Here is a 22,069-nt window from a genome sequence, read left to right as displayed (position 1 = left end):
CAAGGTTCACAAACAGGGGGTTCAACCCCCAAGGTCCATATCTGTCCTCCCTTCCCTGAAGCAATGTGTTAATCTCATTTATGTTGAGCTGCTTAGATGTCACCGTGGTAGAGTTGTTAAAGCAATAGCCTTAACTCGCTGATGGTGTGGGTTAATATCACCTGTAATCCTCCACTGCTACTGTTTAGAACTCATGTGAGGGAATAGACTAACTGAAAACAAAAAGTTTGTGTGCATATAACAGCAGGAATGCGTGCCATGGTGTTCTATGAGGCCAACATTATCAATTTACTATTGTTCCTGAAAGTCATCAAGGATACCTGTGTGACGAGAACAATAGAAGTGTGAAACATTTATTTCACTCATCAGAAGAGTGACTCAAGTGAAGAATAGTAGAGTATCATTCTCACCTACAACTGTTTGGCTAGGTGCAAGCTGGTGTGCTGAGCTGATGAGCATAGTTAACCTGAAATGAAGAATAGAGAAACTGTTAACAAAGACCTATGTCTCCAAAATGAAACACTGAAGTTGTGGCAGAACACACACCTAGAAGTAACAGAGGTGCTAACATACCTTTAGACTCCTTATTAAAAATGGCAGCCATTAGCCACTCATTAGGAATTTTCCACCTGAACCATGTACACTGATTGGATGTCCACTGAATGGCAGTGTTTCCCCCCCCCCAACACACCCAACCTATTCTTATCAATGAGTTAGTACACAGAACCATTCCTCACCTGATTTTAACTTGCCTGTAATTTGATTCTACAAAGAATTAACTTTAGCTCTATGAGTAAACCCTCTCAGATGTGTGAACACATCCATTTTACTTACATATCCATATTTCTACCAGTAAAATATCTACCAGCATGGTCTTTATCAGTCTTCTCAGTCATTTTTGTCAGCCCTGTGGAATGGAGAGTAAGAGATATCAGAAATAAAATAACTATTATAAAGAGAAGTCAGTTTTTGCTGGTTGTTTCTTTAGTTCTATCATAAGGACACCTAAGTAGCTTACAAATTATCATTCTCACCTGGACTTACTATCTGAGCTGCTTCTAGAAAAGATAAAAAAACATATTAGAATGACATGTAGCTTGTTAATGGCTCTGTAGAATAGAGAGAAATGGGAGGCAGAGATAGGAAAAAAAAAAGTAAAAGACTAACACAGAGTAAAGTCTCAAACATATGCATAAGGAATAGGACAGAATAGAAAAGAAACACTGCTCACCTGGACCTTCTTATACCCATGCACGCCTACTTAGCGTCTGACGTCAGTAGGACGGGAAAAGTTTCTCAATGCCTATTGGGCACTGTTCGGGTGCGGTTCCTTGGCCCGCTTCCTAACCACGCCCATCACACCTCATTGGCTATCCTATGGGGGGGTGTTTGAACGTGTTCTACAAGTAGCCTGAAAAGATATCTTCACCTTACAACATGGCTCCAAAACGGAAATCGAATTTCTTGCATGGAGAGTTGCAGATATGGAAAATGGAAGTGGGGCAGACCATGACATTATGAAAGCAGGGAGAGTGGTGGGTGTAGGCATCTGTGTGTAACCTGGCCTGGCCCCTTCTTTTCCCTAACAATTGATTCCCCTCCACACTTAACACAAAACCTAAGTCCTCAACAATCCCTCACACCAACACCCAGAAAAATCCATAAACTAAAGAAATGGGGGTGGGGAGGAGTGTCAAAGGCAGAAGGGAGTATAAAGGAGAACAGGCAAGTCATAGCACAAAGTTTCATCATTGAGGAAACGGAACACCACAAACACCAACTCACATGAGGGGGTCTTACATAGGAAAAATGGCTGTGCCAAAGCTTTCTATATACTAAGCACGCCTACTTAGCGACTGACGTCATAGGAACCGTTAGGATTCAAATCTAATTGGATGTGCATTGGATGTGGTTTTGCAATATACAGCTGTAGTGACATTGTAGTAATTTCCTTCACATCTCTAAGCTCTATGTTCTAAACAATGTTACCTCTATAGCTCTATGCCTTAAGGCATTGCTTTTTTTCATCTTCCATACTTCAGGGGGTTCAAGTCTTGAGTAAGGTTAGCAAATAGGTTATATTCATTTCTCAGCCAGGACACCTGGTAACTCTTTAGCCTTGCCTTTACATATCAATATTTTGCTTCAGCTTTTATTATGTGCAGCCCATTGTCTAATATTTAATGCAACCTGTTCTCTCTCATGCTGAACACCCTCCCCCCACCAAAAACATCCCCCCCTAACTGGATCATTCTTCAACACCTGTCCAAGCCCTCTGAAGTTTGATTTAACTCATAGAAAACAAATATGAAATATGTATTAAAGAATTGCAGCACAAATAACGCCTAAACGGAACAGATTATTTACAGTCCTATATGCATTAGTACAGTGCTCAGAATGAAGATTAGCGTGTAAGAAAAACAGAGCTCCACCTCACATGCATTCAAGCACACTTGGGAATATGGGTTTGGGGCTCAGTGAAAGCAGCGCTTTTAGCCATTGAGCTAACACTCTTTTGTCTCAGCCTACTATGACATTATAGCTATACTCCTTTTCCCTTAGCACTTCACTAAGATATGATATGACAAGGGAACGAGAGGAATTGGAGGTGTGGGTCAGTGAGGAAAGGCACTCTCTACCAATCGTGCGGCCTTTGAGGGTTCAAATCCCAGCCTGTATTTTACTTGTGGCGTATCAGCCTTCCAGGTGCACTTTGATGATGGTTTCCACTTCTTATAGGAGTTGAATATAACATTTCTCCATTTAAACATGGCATACGTTGTTAGTTTTGATCGTGGTAAAGTATACATTTCTGAAATGGTGAAGAAACAATAATATACAACGTCAGTAAGCGGTATAAGCAAATCCAAACTGCTATAAGCACAAGAAAGCATTTGTAGCTCAACACGCTAATGCTCCTTTTCTGAGCTTTGCCATCTAAAACTCCCCGGTTTGACTCCCACCTTTGCTCATTTTAATAAGGTCCTAGTTTTTTCCTATTAGATCTTATAACATTTCCCTTTGCAGGCAAACCTATTTTCAACTTACCATGGCTCGGACATCCTAAGCAGTGATAAGCAGCAAGATGACATTTGTGGATCGCCTGGTTAATGTGCTCTCATCACTGCTTAGGATGTCCGAGCCATGGTAAGTTGAAAATAGGTTTGCCTGCAAAGGGAAATGTTATAAGATCTAATAGGAAAAAACTAGGACCTTATTAAAATGAGCAAAGGTGGGAGTCAAACCGGGGAGTTTTAGATGGCAAAGCTCAGAAAAGGAGCATTAGCGTGTTGAGCTACAAATGCTTTCTTGCGCTTATAGCAGTTTGGATTTGCTTATACCGCTTACTGACGTTGTATATTATTGTTTCTTCACCATTTCAGAAATGTATACTTTACCACGATCAAAACTAACAACGTATGCCATGTTTAAATGGAGAAATGTTATATTCAACTCCTATAAGAAGTGGAAACCATCATCAAAGTGCACCTGGAAGGCTGATACGCCACAAGTAAAATACAGGCTGGGATTTGAACCCTCAAAGGCCGCACGATTGGTAGAGAGTGCCTTTCCTCACTGACCCACAGCTACAATTCCTCTCGTTCCCTTGTCATATCATATCTTAGTGAAGTGCTAAGGGAAAAGGAGTTTAGCTATAATGTCATAGTAGGCTGAGACAAAAGAGTGTTAGCTCAATGGCTAAAAGCGCTGCTTTCACTGAGCCCCAAACCCATATTCCCAAGTGTGCTTGAATGCATGTGAGGTGGAGCTCTGTTTTTCTTACACGCTAATCTTCATTCTGAGCACTGTACTAATGCATATAGGACTGTAAATAATCTGTTCCGTTTAGGCGTTATTTGTGCTGCAATTCTTTAATACATATTTCATATTTGTTTTCTACTTGAAAACGTTCCAAATCTTTAGGCATTCCTTTGCTTAAACTTATTTGAGTTCATCCTGATATGATACCTAATGAAGCACAGACAGCTCAGTCAAACAGCTGTAGCTCTATTGGTTAGGAGCCCAGCCTATGCTGCTAACATCCAGAGGTTGTGGGTTCAACACCCACCACGTCTTTTAATTGTGGCATATTACTTTGGAAGATGCAGATTGATGAGGTCACAATGAGGTCAGTTTTGTGCAACTGAACACCTCCATTTTGCAATGAGGGAAGCTGGAATGTTAAGGTGTGTATCTGTTTATTCTCTTTTTAAGTGCTGATAATGTGTGCTGGTTTTTCTTTGCTTTCAAAAGAGAGCCGATTGCAGTGCTGTTTGTTGAGACAAAAAAGGGGGTTGTAAAAGCCATGGGAATATTATATTATGGTTTGGGCTGAAATGTGGTTTGTTATCCATGCAATATAATGTGTTCCATTGTTATGGTGTCATTATATTTATTAGGACAAAGAAAAGATGAAAAATACCTATTGAAATTCACTATTGGAATTATTGATAAAAAATACATCAGACGTCTGCCTCGCGTGTAACAAAGAGCCGCAATTACGATAGTTGAAACGGCATTGAAATCCAAGTTAGACCAGGGTTTCTTACGTCTACATAATTCACGAGAGTTAGACGCACGCGTTCGCCCAGGTAGCGCCTATCTAGCGTCCCCACTTGGCACGCCCATAGACCGCCCACGGAACGCCCACGTCCAGAGCTGCAGACGGGACTATGCTTTCGATAGACGTTAGTTCGTTATGTACTACCTAGGGACGTCTATGTGTCGTCCATTACCCAATTAACATTAATTAAGACCCTTAACTCCATGATTATTCACTTATATCCGACGTCCAAAGCACGCCTAAGTTAAACGCAGTAATAGAGAATTTAGGCCTTAGTGTTTAGCATTTAAAATTCTATATGGAGAATGTCCTTACATCGCTGATTGTATTTCAATCTGTCCATATTTAGTCTCTACACAATAAATTAGAGCTGCCTTTTCTACACATTGCTGTTTAAAAGACAACTTTTTAACTTGACTCCTCCTCCTTTTGGAATCCTTTGCAAGTAAGAATTAGATACAAAACTAATTATTTGAAATTTTGTTAATTGCTGAAGTCTTGGCTATTTGGAAAATGTATTAGGTTCTTAAATTTATATTATTTTGTTTGTGAATCTATTTTATAATTTGTGTATGATTCAAAATGATTGTAAACTATTCTTGAGTCACTGGTATGGATAGTATATAAAACTGCTGTTGTTATGCTAGGAAATTGTGCTGATCTTTTAATGCACGGTTCTAATGCGAGGTAACTGCTTTGGCACTTTTGTCAGAGGGATTCATTATCCTCCTCTTCACGCGGTTTTGTAAAAGTACACTTCTCCTTCCCTATTCGCAGGGGTTGGGGGCAGAGCCAGCCCGTGAATAGGGAAAAATTGCGAATAACTTTTGGCTGGCTCTGACCCACCCCCAGACCTTACCTGGTGGTCTAATGGTGATGCGGGGCAGGAGCGATCTTCCTACACTCCTGCCCCGTGCAGAGCCATGCTGCTGAGTTCCTGTGGTCTCATGAGACTACAACAGGAATCCACGAAAACTCACAGCACGGCTCTGCATAGGGCAGGAGTGTAGGAAGATCGCTCCTGCCCGTGTCACCATTAGACCACCAGGTAAGGTCCATGCTCTGATCACCTCTCCCCTGCCACCTCCGATCGCCCCCCCGCCACCTCTGATCGCCCCCCCCGCCGCCTCTGATAGCCTCCCTCCGCCTCTGATTGCCCCCACTCCGCCTCTGATTGACTCCCTCTGCCTCTGATTGCCCCCCCCCCCCCCCGCCGCCTATGATCACCTCCCTCCAAGTCCCGGGGCCGTTTTTTCTCAGGGGGGCCTAGGGAAAAAACTGCAGATAATCGAAAACGCAAATATCGAAACCACGAATAGGGAGGGGGAAGCGTTTATGAGGAAGCCATTGTAAAATTGGTTTTGCGTTTATGTACCACCAGAGGGCACTCTGATACTACTCTTTATATCACTCTCAATCCAGATCTAGAGCCAGATGCTCTAAAACAGGGGTGCCCACACTTTATGGGCTTGCGATCTACTTTTAAAATGACCAAGTCAAAGTGATCTACCAACAATAAAAATAAAAAAAAACACAAAGCACACTGTACGCAGAGACAATGTTAATTATCATTTATATTCCGCGGGTTTTCAAAGAGGTCAAGGCAGATGACTTTTATGCAATGTCACCTCAGGAACAACTATGCAAAAATAGACAAATATACCCCCTCCCTTTTTACTAAACCGCAATGCTCATAGGATCCCTGTGCTAAAAACCGCTATTGTGGTTTAGTAAAAGGGGGCCATAGTGCAAAATATAGACAGCAGATATAAATTCTCAAAACAGACACATTTTGATCACTAAATTGAAAATAAAATCATTTTTCCTACCTTTGTTGTCTGGTGATTTCATGAGTCTCTGGTTGCACTTCATTCTTCTGACTGTGCATCCAATATTTCCTCCCTTCTTTCAGCCTGCTGTATGCTTCCAGATTTCATTCCCCTTCGCCAACTTTTTCTTCCTCTCTCCCTGCCCCCTCCCCTTTCTTTCTTGCTGTTTTTCTTTCTGTCTCCCTGCCCCCTTTCCTTCTGTCTGTCTTTCTCTCTCCATGCCCCCTTTCTTTCTGACTTCCTGTCCCCCCTTTCTGTCTTTCTTTCTTTCTTTCTGTCTCCCTGCCCCTCTTTCTTTCTGTCTGTCTTTCTCTCTCCATGCCCCTTTCTTTCTGTCTTCCTGTCCCCTCTTTCCTTCTTTTTCCCTTCTTCTGTCTCTCTGCCTGATCCCAAGCCACTGCTGCCGTCATCGGGGAACAGGCCTCCAAACCACCACCACCCCAAGCTCTCCCTGCTTCCCCACACAGAAGCGTTGGGCCGACCAGATTGCTTCTCCCCGACGTCATTTCTGAAGTTGGAGAGGAAGTTTCTGGCCAGCCAGGCAGCGAATGGCTGGCCCGGAACTTCCTCTCCAATGTCAGAATTGATATCGGGTCTGGGAAGTTGGTCGGCTTGGCGCTTCTGAGTCAGGAAGCAAGTAGAATGCAAAGGCAACATGATCGACTCACGTTGCCTTCACGATCTACCGGTCGATCATGATCGACCTTGTGGGCACCCCTGCTCTAAAATCACCGTTAAAATCCCGTGGGTCACTGTGGTGCCAGTAAATTGATTTTAAAATGGTGATTGATGTTCAAACAACTTTGCATGCAAATGAGTTTCACAGAGGTCTGCCATAATCCCATTCAATTGGTCGCAAGAGAAAGCGATTGACACATTTGAAGAGCTGGCAGGGGAAGCTGACACATGTGCAGAGTTGGTAGGGGATGCGCTGAACAGCGGAGTGTCAGGGGAAGCCTCAAAACAGCCCCCTGCCATTCAGCTGTTAGGGGCATGAAGAGTACTTTTAAAAATTTTTGTAAAGGGCACAGATGTTGTACATGTGGTACACATGCACAACATCTGTGTCATTAAAAATTAAAGTTGTGCTGGAATCCCCCATGCTTCCTTTTTTGCATCACTAAGGCATTGCTAAGAGTGCTCATTTTAATATTAATGACCTTATTATACAACATTTGCATAGCAGAATCAGAGGCTGCTAAGAAGCATTGAAAAGCCTGCAGGGAGCCATTATGTGCATTGGTAGAAAAAATACTTTGATGCTAAACCAGTTAAAACTGTTTTGCTTTCTTTTTAAGTTTATTAGGATTTTATATACCGCCTATCAAGGCTTTCTAAGCGGTTTTACAATCAGGTACTCAAGCATTTTCCCTATCTGTCCCGGTGGGCTCATAATCTATCTAATGTACCTGGTTTAGCGTTGATCATTAAAGGCATGGTGAGTTTTGAGCATATGGGGCCGTAATGCCCTAAAGTGGCAATCTACTGCCATGTACTATATATTCTAGTGTTAAGTTGACAGTTCTCAGGAACAGCCTGGTGTGCTCTACATCCTCTATCTCAGGGGTAGATTGTGTTCCCTGCACCCTCTATCCAGAGATGCCAAGTCTCACTCATTAGGAGTGTGTTCCACTCATTTGAAAGCTTTCTCACTCTCACACTCTTTCAGCCCTATTTCTCCCTCATCAGAGCTTCAGTATCAATGCACTGATCATGAGAGAGAAGTCTCAGGCCCCGGTTCACTAAAGTCAGCGATCGTCACTTAACCTGCTTTCACAAGTTTAGCAATGATCGCTGCTAACTGACCCAGTTCACAAAACGGCCCACCACGTGTTTTTCCCTTTGATCGCCCATTTTCCGATCCGGTCTTGCATTGAAAGCAGTGCATGCACATAGATCTCATGCATATTCATTGGGGAAATCCTGAAAACCCAACTGGATTTGACCCTCAAGGAGGGACTTTGGAGACCCCTGATTTAGTACTTCCTTCCATCCTGCTTTGCCATAGGCTGGAATAGACTTCTGAGAGGATACATCATGTTCCATCTCTGCTTTTTGAGGTTGCTGTAACTCTTACCCCCTTATTCAGCAGCTCGACACCCATTCCTGTAATAAATGAAACTCCTTAATTCTTTATTTGTCTTATCTTTCTTGAACAGATTGTAACCTGTGTCGAGCAGAGACTGTCTCTTTGTCTTAATTCGCTGTTTTAGCCCTTGGATACAATTTATTTAAAGTATCTTATCTAGGGATGATGCTGGAGGACCTTTCCGGACTAGCACAAAACCGATTTCTTTTTGGATCCGCAATTCATCAAGTCACTAGGACTCGAGCACGAGTGGATGGCACCTAACAACAAACGACAACCTTATCTGGAAAATTTTGTTTCTCATTGCCATTATCTCAGCTCAAAGAATAAGCGAAGTATAAGCCCTTGTTCACTACTCTCCTAACACAAAGTTTTTGGACTGGATTTAATTAATTACTTTTTTATTTATTCATTTGGTTTTATATCAGGTCCTCCCAGGAGAGCTCAGAACGGGCTACAAGTTTACATACATAATAAAGCGTATTTATACAAAGTGATGGCAAATGTGACATGGCAGGACATTGTCTGACAAAGAGAGCAAAACATAGGGCTCCTTATACTAAGGTGCGCTAGCGTTTTTAGTGCACGCACAAGATTATGACATATAGTAGAGTGAGAAAGAAAAGGCGAAAGTATGACAATATGTGACAAAGCATTGTATGACAAAACCTAGCATGGTCAGACATAGTGCATAATACGGAGGGATCTTGCACAGTGGAAGCTATACATTATACCACCAGAGGGCACTTGTTAGGGCAGAGCATTATATGATGGGCAATATAAAGTGTGATAGTACATGGCATGGTAGGACAAAGCAGAACAGCGTTTGAGACTCGAGATGATGGAGGGCCAGTGCCCTTTTTCGTAAGATCCGGGAAATTTAGGTTGGTGCACTCAAAGAGGTCAAGGGAAGATGTGGGTTTTTATTGCCTTCCTGAAGTTCAGTAGACCTTCTAATGATCTTATGTGGGTAGGTAGTTTGTTCTAGAGGTGTGTTAGGTAGTGCTGGGGGGCTATATCTTTTGTTTTGGTATTATTTCTGATGGTAATGATGGATGGGGGAGGGAATTTTTATCTTTTGTATAGATATTGATTGATTATAAGTGTTTAGTTGATTATCATTATTTATATATAAATTGTATTGCACTTTTTGTTGGCATTAAAAACTAAACAAAGCTAAAAAAAAAAAAGGTAGTGCGGGTAAGATCTTTTCCAGCCGGTCTCAAGGATGGAGGGCATGTTCCAAAGGCGTGTGTGATCAGTTTTCTTCTTGTGAGCAGAGCGGTCAATTCACGGCGTAGGGGTAAGAAATCAAGAAGGCAGCTGGTCCACTAGACCCACCATGTGGCAAAACATAGAAGCAGATCAAACATGATCCAAATGAAAGTTCTTTATTAAAACTATGCCCAATAACACACCACTTTAGATTATCAACTTCTCTCCTGTTTTATTACTTGGGATCCAGCAAGGTACTTGGGACCTGGGTTGAGCACTGTTGGAAACAGGATACTGGGCTTGATGGACCTTCAGTCTGTCCCAGTATGGCAATTCTTATGTTTCAACAATTCAAAACAGACCTCATGATCTTCCTTTTTTCTGATGCCTATGGCTAATGCTGTTTTCACTTTTCACTTCTGGGGTAACTGACAGCTGGCCTGGTCTACACATTTCCCCCTATCAAATGTTGTAGTTGAACCCTCCTTTCCTCTTTTGTCTGTCATCATATATCTTCACTCTCTCCTAATCTTAGAATATAAGATGCTCAGATAACATGTGTGATGGGCAGGGTAGAAACCCTAAATAAACTTGGAAATATGGATTTTTGGATGTTAGATTAGGGATGCATGGGGAGTGAGTGGGTTAAGGATTAATAAAAGTTTGCATCAAGGATGGACCAAAGCTTGCAATCTCTACTGTTATTACTGGGATTGTCAATCTTGTGTCATTATAATCTTAGAAAACTGAGACTTAACAATTTCTTCACTACAAATCTCAAGTATTATCATTGGGAGTAACTTTTTTCTTAAAATTTCCTGCTAAATGTATGGTTACTTATTTAAATGTATCAGATGCCTTTTTCGAACTTAATCAGTTGGAAAGATTCCTAATAAAACTTAAAATAAGAAATTTACAGGCAATTTTTTTTTTCTTTTTTCCTGTTGGTTATGTATATTTAATAATGACCTCTTTCTCTTGATGTGGACTCATATTACTTTAGAATATTATATGTATTATAAATTGTTATATGTAAATAAATGAATAAAAAGAAGAAAACTGAGACTCATGTTTAATTGATCTTGTGGTCTATGCAACTATTGCTGATTCTTTTTGTACTATTGCTGGCAATTTGCTGTGAATGTACAGTATTGTATTTTTCATATGGTATCATTGCTTTTTTTATGAAATAATTTTTATTGTTCAGGTCAACCAGAGAAACAAGTGCAATGCAGTAGGATGAGATGTAAACAGAGTCGTCATTGCTGTCCTCTTATTTGTGTCAATAAAATATATATCTTTTTTAAAAAGAGACTTCTACGCTCCTTATATTTTAGCTGCCTCCCTACATGTGGCTGTCAGCACCTAGATATCGTCCTTACCCTGGCATCCTGGAACTGTTTTGGATGTAACAGTTGTGATAAGGTTGCAGCATATTCGTGGATGTGCATTCGGTCTGCAGAGAGGATACAGCTTTTCCCAATCCAGCGACGTGGATTCCTCAGTACTGACGCCACTACTGGCCCTATTTGTGCCAAGCTAATCCCATCCAGGGCTGTGTCGCCCATTGGCAGAGCTGCAGGAGAAAGTGTGAAAAACATCGGTGGACCAGTAAGCACGTGAGCAAAGTGAAACTCATCCCTGTGACTGCACTCAGCCGATGTCTTCAAAAAGATTCTTTAAAGCACTAATTACTAATAACCCACTCCAGTCATATGGCAGCTACACAATTCTAAGGGGCCCTTTTACTAAACTGTGCTAAAAAGTGGCCTGCACTATGACTAGCGTGGGGGCTTCCCGTGCACTAAGGCCACTTTTAGCAAGGTTGTAAAATGACTGTGTTTTCCATTTCCTCAATTAATGGCCATGTGTTAATTTCATAATTAGCGCATGGTCATTAATGTGGGAGCACTTAGTGACACCTATTATCTAGGCCAGGGATAGGGAACTCCGGTCCTCGAGAGCCGTATTCCAGTCGGGTTTTCAGGATTTCCCCAATGAATATGCATTGAAAGCAGTGCATGCAAATAGATCTCATGCATATTCATTGGGGAAATCCTGAAAACCCGACTGGATTGCGGCCCTCGAGGACCGACATTGAACACCCCTGCACTAATTGATTAGCATGCAGTAATGTAGCTACACCAGTGGTTCCCAAACCTGTCCTGGGGGACCCCCAGCCAGTCAGGTTTTCAAGATATCCCTAATGAATATGCATGAGAGAGATTTGCATACATGTCACTTCCATTATATGCAAATCTCTCTCATGCATATTCATTAGGGATATCTTGAAAACCTGACTGGCTGGGGGTCCCCCAGGACAGGTTTGGGAACCACTGAGCTACACTAACCGATTAGCACTAGTTACACCTACTCTCAAACCCCAGTGCTATAAAAGAGAAAATATTTAGTGCCTAGGAAGCACGTGCACATCTGAAAATTACCATGGGCCACATGTGCCACACTAGTGGATTTTAACCTATGGTAAGCATGCGTTAGTACAAGGGTCTCAAAGTCCCTCCTTGAGGGCCGTAATCCAGTCGGGTTTTCAGGATTTCCCCAATGAATATGTATGAGATCTATGTGCATGCACTGCTTTCAATGTATATTCATTGGGGAAATCCTGAAAACCCGACTGGATTGCGGCCCTCAAGGAGGGACTTTGAGATCCCTGCATTAGTACTTACTGCAGCTTAGCAAAAAGGCCCCCTAAGAAACTGCAATTTAATCACATAGAGAGGCATGCATAATCAAAACATATGTCTAAGTCCAATTTGAACATATAGCGCTAGACGGGCAGTGGGAAAATGCCCATTTTTAAAAGGCAGATTACCATTGGGTTGCCCAGACTGCCAGGATGTCTATCTTTATACTACATTTTCAACCAAAATTTTGCCAAGTCCCAAACGCCCAGAACAAGACCATTTGGACGTGGGAGGTGCCAATCTTGTAATGGACTGGCCACCCAGACATGGCAACAGAGCAGTGGGGCACCTTACAGGGCACTGCTGTGAACTTCACAAAAAGGGTGCCAGATAAACATCTCACCAGAACTCCCTTATAGGTTATGGTGAGCCCTCCAAAACACCCCTAAAACCCACTATACCCATCTGTCTACAACCCCAATAGCCCTTGTAGCTGCAGGTGGCACCTATAGGGCAGTAGAGTAGGGTTCGGTGGGTGCACATGTTCCACCATAGATGTAGTGGTTAGAGTGGCTTATGGGTCTGGCTCCTCCTCCACCCCCAGGCTATTTAAGACACCTGTATGCAGCTCTACTAGGCTTTCCTATACCAGGTGCTGATGTTCTGAAAACAGGTAAGTACTTTTTTATTCTGATTTTCGTGGGGGGTGTTAGGGGGGGTCAGTGAACACTGGGGGAGTGAGTGTGGAGTCTCTGCAGTGGTTATCTGGTCACTTTGGATTACTTTTGGCACTTATACCTATTTTCACATTGTTCAACTCACAATGTCTAAGTTTCGTCCAGGATATATAGTAAAACATTTGATTATCCCTACAGGACATCTAAGTCGACCTACATCCCACCCAAATACTGCCCTGACCACTCCTCCAGATATGCCCCTTTCAGCTCTGGGCGTTCAGCGGCGTTCAGAGGCATAAGAAGTCCCTCTATACGTCCAGAAAGTCAGTTTGATTATTGGCACTTGTACGTCCTGTCTATTAGGACGTCAAAGTGCTGACTTAGGCTGGTTTTTAGACGTTTTAAAGTTTTGATTATGAGCCCCATATTTCCTGAGAATTTGTAGGAAGTTTTAAAAAAATTATATTATTTTAGAAAAAAATCTCTCCGCTGCTTTCTTACCTAATTTATAAACATCGTGGCCAGCTGCAATTGGCTTAAAGGTGCCGAGGAAATTCTCAAAGTAGAAGGGAGCAATGATCTCCGTCTTGGGCAGTGCAATCTCTGTCATGTAGTCATTGATACTAGCCTTGGCATCCATGTGCCTGGCTGGAAACCCGTATTTTCTGTGCACATGGTGTTGCCCCAGGAATATTACGTGCCCAACCTTTTGCTTCTTGCATGCGTCCGCCAGCCGGTAGCCATGCCAAATCTCACTCTGAAGAAAACACAGTTCTGATGAGTTTTTGATCTGCCTGTGTCTCCTTGGGGAGCTGTTCCTTCATGTTCATATTCAGATGACTAAACAACTGGCTTATGTGCCATTCCAGTTTTGGCAACCCAGTTTTCACCTGTTCATATCTAAAGTCCCTGGCCATTCAGTTAGTTGGAAACATTTTTAGGACGCTGACACTTCTTTGCCTGTTTTATAATTGATAATCTAATTTCTATTTCTGTGTTGCTCATACCTAGGTAGGCTCAAGGCGACTTAAAAAGAGGGGTGTGGAAGGAGAAGGGGGAGGAAGGGTGGGAGAAGAGAAGAGGAGGGGAGGAGAGGATACAGGTGATTAAGTGTCAAATAGATGAGTTTTCAGTTTCTTCCGGAATATGGTGTAGTTAGGTTCCATCCTGGTCATTTCAGTAAGGTCATTCCAAGTTTTTACGCCTAGAAAGGTGAGCATGGAGTGGAAAACATGTTTGTATTGCAGATTTTTTGTGGAAGGGAGATTTAGAAGTATTCTGTTGAGGGTTCTTTGGGAAGTAGGTCATGCCTTGGAGGCACCAATCACTACTAAAAAACTTATAGATAGATGAAATATTAACTGGCACTGGGTTATGTAGTTATTTGGCAGAGGGGAAGCTGCAGGTCAGGAGTTAGGAAGATTAATAAATCAGTATAAGTGTAGAGTTCTAGAAAGGACCAAGGTATGTTGGTAAAGCTGTGTGGAAGCACAGAGCTGAGATAGCAGAGAGAGTGGATGATTAATGCTGAGGTGAAGTGAGAGAGATCAGGAACTGAGATACACTGGCAGTGCTTTAAAAGGACCCTGTAATATGTTAGCAGATAGCAGTGGTGCTGCAGTTTAGAATGATGTGCGGGCTCTATACTGGAACCGCTTGGGATGCTGGTAGTCAGAACAAAGTTACTTTGGCAGAGATGTGTGAGGGAAGCTTGCTCTCTGTGTGCTTATTTCATATGGACTCGATGTTCCTTGGACAGATGATTTATTAGAAATATAATCCATTATTGATATAACTTTATGTCATACAAGCAGGTGCAATACGGACCTGACAAGGTCCGTGTTTCGGTATAAAAAGCCTTCAAGGGTCCTAAAATGATAATTGAGATATGACTGTGCTAAAATATTCCGTGTGAGCGGTAATGAAGTCACAATGTGTCGTGTGGTACCCAAGATATGAAGTCTAGTATGGACCCCTAAATTGGTCCCAATTGGACCCCTAAATAACGCAGTGCCCTATGTACCCAACGAAAGGAAAAACCATCCCTCAGCTCCTGCTAAACTGCATCCGACAGAGAAACATTTAACAACTCAGACGTGTTCATATGTGCTCGAAAGCCAGACAGTTTCCAATATTCACACAATTCTACAATCCTCTAGTGATCTCCTAGGGTCTGTCAAGGTGAAGAGGATATCATCCGCAAAGAGACTCAATTTGAATTCTCTGCCACCCACTATAATTCCCCTAATGGAAGCCTGATTCTTAACCCACTGAGCAAATGGCTCCAGAATTACTACAAACAGCCGATGAGAGAGACTGGTACTGCCACAGACAAGCGCAATTATAGGGGTTTGCTACGGCCAAAGACGAAGCATATAAACTATGCTGCCATCTTCCCTGATGACGTCACTTCTTTATACTATGGGGGTTGTGTAAATGGGATCAAACTGAGTTTGTGGGGATGGGGAGGGGATGGAGATAGCTCGTGGGGCTGGGGGTGGGGACAGAGTTCGCGGGGACAGGATGGGGACAGAGCTCATGGGGATGGGGACAAACTTTGTTCCTGTGTCATTCTCTAGTACACAGTTCTTCAACCGCTGGTCCGCAGACTGGTGCCGGTCCGCAGAAAATTCCTGCCAGTTCGCACAGGACCGGTGAGATGGACGCCGTTAAATTTCCTGCCCCGGTGGTGTTTGCAGAAATCTTCTGTTCCTCCCAGCCTTGGGCGATCAAGACAGGCTGCCGACGTCGGCCATTCCCTCTGTGAGTCTCGCCTATGCGGAAACAGGAAGTTGAAACAAAATAGGCGGGACTCAGAGAGGAAAGATCCCGACGTCGGCAGCCTGTCTTGATCGCTGCCCCTGCCGAGTCGCCGAAGAGGGCCGCGGGGAAAGTGCAGGCAGAGAGGAGATGGTCAGCGTGCGCAGGGAGGTCAGCGTGTCGATTGGGTTCATCAGCAGCGTTTGTGCTGAGAGTCTGCCCACGTGCAGGATGCGGCGGGTAGGGGCCTCCGGCTCGTCTTGGGCGGCAGGACCTGCAGTGCAAAGCTGTTTTTGCCGGCTTGGGGGGGTGGGGGGGTCACGAATGTGCAGGGCACAGAAGGAGTAAGATCATGGGGAGCCTTCAACAGTGGCTGTCTCCTCTCCTAGCAGCACTGTACTTACCAGGGCAGTAATTCACTTTGGCAACTTCCCCTTTCCTCAGAGGCAGCAATGGACCCAAGGCTGCCTAAGTAAATCACTGCTGCAGGCAAGTACTGAGAGCTGCTGGAAGGAGAGGAAGCCACTGTTGGAGGCTGGGAAGCTGCTGGATAAAGGGAGAACTGCTATTGGACCTGGAGGGAGGTAGAAGGAGAGATGCTACTGGGAGGGGAGGAGGGAAAGGGATAGGAAGAGAGTTAATGTTGGATAGGGGGAAGGAAGGAAGGGAGGAGGGAAAAAGGAAAGAAACAGCTGGCAGGGAAATTACAGGAGGGGTAGGGGGTCAGGGTGGAATGGAGAGATCAGATGAGGGAAAGGGGAGAGACAGAGGAATGAGAAAGTAGAGAGAGATTGATGCTGGAAAGGGGGTCAGCAGAGAAATGAGAGAGGGATAAAGATGCTAGATCTGGTGTAGGAGAGATAAAAATGAAGAAAGCAGTGAAGCTGGAATGAATGATGTAAAAAGGAGAGAGGAGGCACAGGCTGGATGGAAAGGGGAGAGGGGCATAGAAAGAAGTCAGATACATATGGAAGGGGAGAGGCCAGACAGTGGATGGAACGGGCAGACGCTGGAAGGAAGAGTGGAAAGAAGATGAAAGCAGAGACCACAAAAGGTAGAAAAAATCATTTTATTTCTATTTTGTCATTACAATATATCAGATTTGAAATATATATCCTGCTAGAGACATAACTGGGGACTGCAAAGCCTAACACTATTCCTATCATGTGTGACTGCAGTATTCTGTTAGCATGATATTTCTGTGTAGCATTCTGTAATAATTTGGCTTGTTCAGTTTTCTTGATAGTAGAGGGGATATATGTGAAGGGGAGGGGAGACAGGGGTTTTGTTGGTCCTTGCTCTGAATATTTATATTTATAAAATGACAATTGTACAAAATATTGTTTCTTTTTATACTTTAATAAAATACGTTCAATATAAAATCATAACTGAGGCTTGTGTAGATGGGATCAGATGGTTTGTGGGGACCGAGCTTGCGGAGACGGTGTGAAAATGTGTTTTTTTTATTTCGGTCTTAGTAGTTTGCCGGTCCACAAAATAATTCTTTTATTTCTGCCAGTCCACGGGTGTAAAAAGGTTGAAGAACACTGCTCTAGTATATATCACTGTGTGCTATGTACGTATTATGGTCACCATTGCCCTCACAGAGGAGTGGAGATGAGGAAAGTGAGGACTTAGATTGCCTGATTAGGATACTGGGATGAAGACTGAGCAGGTAGTGTAGGGCCTTGGAGAATAATCTACTTTCAGCACCTGCAGCCCTATGAACCTGTCTCTATAAACAAGGGGCTGACCGATTACACACAGGAAAAAGGGGGTTTTGCCAATTTTCAACTAAATTCCTAAGTTTATTGTTATTTCAAGTTCTAGCTTTTAGATACATTTACGTACTTATCCTGAAACTGATGTTTCTATATCTTTCATTGGGAGATAATCTCTGCTCAAACAGAATGAAAACAGAAGCACTTTTGAGGGGTTTTTTTTTTTTTTGAAAGGGTGAAAAAGTAGTGAGGGTATCTGCTCTTCTGATCAGTGTTTCTCACCTTCAAGGGGTCTGGGTCCTGGAAGTCAGTGGTAGTGATGACGACACACTTTTGGGCTACACTTAGCGCCGTTTCCAGACTGGAGAGGCTCCTTTGCGGGATGGTGTCTGCACCAGCTTTTTGCAGCTGGACAGCATCCTGGCCAGAAAGGTCTCTCAGAGCAGCCGTCACTTTGAATCCTCCATCCTGTAGCAGCGCGGTGGCCACGCTCCTCCCTTCTCTACTGTCTGCTTCAGTCACCACAACAGTCTCCTGCAACATCTGCTGGTCAGACAAGGAGTTTCTGTAACACTTGTACAAGGCTTAACAGTTAGGCAGACCAGGTGCTCATCTGTGGGCCAATGCTCAAAACCAAATGCAGAAGCTAGAGGTGATTAGTACAGAATGCTTAGAGGGCTCTAGCATGGGAGACAACATATGCATCAAAGATTAGTGCAAATGCATAACATTCAAATGTGGTCAAACAGATGTTAATGGGGTCATTTTCTAATGCTCAGAACAGCACTCAAAACAAGGCCGCCTTACTGCTGAAAAAGTAACATCAGCTTGGAGCAGGCATTAGGATGTTTGAAGAGAGGATTTCCCATGATTCTTTCTTTAAAATATGTCAATTTTTATTCTAATTAGAAACAAGGAAATCTGTTCAAGCTAGGGTTACCAGATTTTCCATCTGGAAAATCCGAATCCTAGACCCACCCCCAGTCCCACCCATCCCTGCCCCATCATGCCCTGGTTCCACCCTGTCACGCCCCAAATCCACCCCAAGCTCCGCCTCCAATCCCGCCCCCCCCCCCCCCACTGCCTTCTCTCGTCGGGCAGGACTTCTGCACATGTGCAGATGCGGCACATGATGTCATCGTGTTGTATTCATGCATGTGCGGATGCCCTCTTACACGAAGGGAAGCTTTTCAAAACCCAGACAAAGTGCCTCAAAAGGAGGCCGGGTCCGGGGGACGTCTGGTAACCAGTGTTCCCTCTAAGGATTGATGAGGTGTGTGCAAAAAAAAATATGCATGAGCGACAAATTACATACTCCACAAATTTATGAGCAGGCGCAGAGGACGCATTTTTAAACAAATGTAGTTTATCCTTGTACTCCTTATGTAATTTTAATCATCTATGGATATGTTTGTATGTTTATTGTTCAAATGGTTTTATTTATTTCCCAAAATTTATTTTTGTTATACACATTGAAAATATTTGATATTGCGTTTAAATCAAAATCTCAATAAACTTGAAACTTGAAACGAGTGCCCATGAGATTGTGGGAGGGTTAAATACTCAAAACTTAGAAGAATAACAATTTACTTAAAGTTTTTGCTACGCCAGCTTTCTGGTATCTTTACATACAGTGGCGTACCTAGCATATGTAACACCCGGGGCCCATCATTTTTTGGCACCCCCCCATCTGTAAGAAAAACATGATTTTTAGTAACAAACCACACGTCACACAAGAGTACCTAGGAAAAGGCAGCATCTTACATATTGCAGTGAGCAGTACATCAATACACCCATTGTAAAACTAAACAAGCCAGACCAGCACAGATCAATCCTACACCGTCAATCCTAACAGAAAACCATGTCTTTCGAACACACAGAACACAGAAAACACCTTCGCCTAGTAAGGAATATGTAATCACAAACTAACCCCTCCCTCTTTTACAAAACTGTAGTGTGGATTTTAGCTACGGAGGTAACAGCTCTGATGCTCATAAAATTCTGAGCATCAGAGCTGCTACCACCAAGGCTGGTGCTAAAAACGCTTCACAGTTTTGTAAAAGGGGGGATAAAATAAAAATACATAGACAAAGGTTAAATTGAACCAGCAAGAAGCTGGACTCTGCATACAATGCTTCACAGAAACAGTGACACATGTCTCCTAAAGCAATAAATAAATAGAAATTTTTTTCTACCTTTGTCTTCTGTGGTTTCTCCTTTCCTCATCTTCTTGTAACTCTCTTCCTTCCATCCACTGTCTGCCGTCTCTCTTCCCCTATATGGCATCTTCTCTCCTTCTATGCCCCTTCCAGAAACTGTATGCCTCCCCCTTCCATCTCTCCTTTCACCCCATTGGTCTGGCATCTCTCTCCTCGCCTTCCCTCTCCCACACCTCTCCTCATAGTCTGGTATCTCCCCTTCCCTGATTCTCTGGCATCTCTCTCCTTTCCTTTTCTTCCATCTTTCGCTCCCCCTCCATGCTCTCACATCTCCCCCTTCCTTTTCCCTTAGACTGGCATACCTTCCTCCTACGCTCCAAGCCCTGGCATCTCCTTTAATTCCCTCCCTCATCTTCCTTCTCCCTCCAGCTGGGTACCGCAACACTCTTCCCTGCAGCTCTGCACTTCCCCACAATTGCCATGCTTCGGTTCCTCTTCTTCCTTCCTTCCTCCCCCCCCCCCCGCGGGACCCTGCGGCACCATCAACTCTTACTCCCTCTAATGTCGGCCCTGCAGCTCCAGACTTCCTCGCACCTTCTCCCCTCCCCCTTTGGATCGCTATTATTTTAAATGTTATAGCCGCGGAGCTGTATCCATCAGTGGAGATGTCTAACCTCGGCCTGCCCCGGAACTCTTACTGCAGCAGCCGCCCGTCTAGGCAGGAACAGGAAGTCACTGTTGCAGTAAGAGTTCCGGGGCAGGCCGAGGTTAGACATCTCCACTGATGGATACAGCTCCGCGGCTATAACATTTAAAATAATAGCGATCCAAAGGGGGAGGGGAGAAGGTGCGAGGAAGTCTGGAGCTGCAGGGCCGACATTAGAGGGAGTAAGAGTTGATGGTGCCGCAGGGTCCCGCGGGGGGGGGGGGAGGAAGGAAGGAAGAAGAGGAACCGAAGCATGGCAATTGTGGGGAAGTGCAATCCCCCCAATGCGTCCCCTTACCTTACCTCCCCTTACCTTTGCGACGCGTGTGTGCGCTGTGACGAGAAACTTGTGCGCTGCGATGTAATATTTTGTGCGCCAGCGCATGCCAGCGCAGCTTAGCGGGAACACTTTAATTTGTGGTAACCCTAGTTCAAGCCCCTAAACCAGTGTATTGCAAACTGTGTGACGCCTCCCGAGATTTCAGGTGTGCCGCAAGACACTGGGGAGGAGGAGAGGCGCTGGCGCCAGCTGTCTGCCTACAGGATGTGACTCACGGTAAGAGGCACATCCTGTAGGCAATCCCCCCACTGGTAGCTCAGGGCCCTTCTTTAGAGCCTTCAAACATGCGCAGACTTTGATGTGATGATGTCACCCATGTGCGTGACATCATCACGCTGACATCCACGTACTTCCAGACGCCTCGAGTCATGGCCTCTATGTTTAGTGTGCCACGGCTTGACAAAGTTTGCGAGACACTGCCCTAAACACTGGTAGTGAGTCAAATGTGTGCAGGTCAGAGCAGGGCGATCAGAATCATGCCCCCAACTGACTGCACGGATTGCTCTTAAGCGATCCCGACGCCTGCGCAGACCATCTGGAGATGGTCTGTGCATGCGCTGGCCCTCCACGGCAGAGCTGCAAAGAAAACTTTTTTGGTTTTTTACTTTTTTTGCGAGTGCGTGGCTTTAACCCGCTTTAAACCCGCAGGTTAAAACCACGGGCTTGCACTGCTTGGGAAAGGGCAGGAGAGTCGGGGCGGCGAGTTGGAGAGTCTTGTCATTCACCAGGCGCACAGGAAGATGAGGAAGTACAGAGACGGGGGGAGAAGGAGAAGACACTGACGAGGAGGCAGAGAGCAGGTTTGGGGCGGCAGAGAGAAAGTTTAGTGAAAGCACACATTAATGCCGATTGTCTGCACTTAAATATAAGACTTTCAAATGAAAACAAAATTGGAAAGCTTTTATTTTAAGGCATAGAAGAATGATGCCATTGTGGACTTCACTTCCTAGTTTGCCTGGACATGTGCAGAGGAGCTGTGCTTACCAGAAAACTCTTCTGTGCATGTGCCAGGCATGATCCTCCCCCTAACTTCCCAATGCACATATAATTAGGCTTACCAGACATCCAAATTTACCCGGACATGTCCTGTTTTTAGAAGACTGTCCGGGAGTCCAAGCAGCTTTTCAAAACCCAGCACTTTGTCCAGGTTTTGAAAAGCTTCCAGCTTGAGACTGCTTCGGAAGGGCATCTGTGCATGCATGCACAGATGCAATGCAGTGATGTCATGCTCAAACGTGTTCAGCATATATATAAGACATTATTAAAACTAACTATCACCTATAGTCTTCTCATATTGCTGTTATTATGAAGCTATACAATGTCCGCTCACATATTGCGGCATTATATACCAGGATAAGAGAATA

General features: G+C 43.9%; 1 protein-coding gene across 4 annotated transcripts in view; it reads right to left on the bottom strand.

The window, feature by feature from the left end:
• Positions 1-22,069, bottom strand: part of LOC117346095 (nmrA-like family domain-containing protein 1) — a 53,252-nt gene that overhangs the window by 12,542 nt on the left and 18,641 nt on the right. For 3 of the 4 annotated variants that reach the window (XM_033915442.1, XM_033915440.1, XM_033915438.1), the window contains exons 3-5: positions 17,783-18,043; positions 13,521-13,776; positions 11,080-11,273 (exon numbers count right to left, since the gene is read on the bottom strand). In XM_033915442.1, coding sequence (XP_033771333.1) covers positions 11,080-11,273; positions 13,521-13,776; positions 17,783-18,043 — 711 coding nt within the window. Of the gene's footprint in view, positions 1-11,079; positions 11,274-13,520; positions 13,777-17,782; positions 18,047-22,069 lie in introns of all 4 variants that reach the window. The other variant, XM_033915441.1, reaches the window with a different exon arrangement.

Source organism: Geotrypetes seraphini, chromosome 12, assembly GCF_902459505.1.
Source record: "Geotrypetes seraphini chromosome 12, aGeoSer1.1, whole genome shotgun sequence".
In the NCBI taxonomy this organism is placed as follows: Eukaryota; Metazoa; Chordata; class Amphibia; order Gymnophiona; family Dermophiidae; genus Geotrypetes; species Geotrypetes seraphini.
The sequence above is the reverse complement of the archived record's forward strand: the minus strand, read 5'-3'. Positions and strand labels throughout refer to the sequence as shown.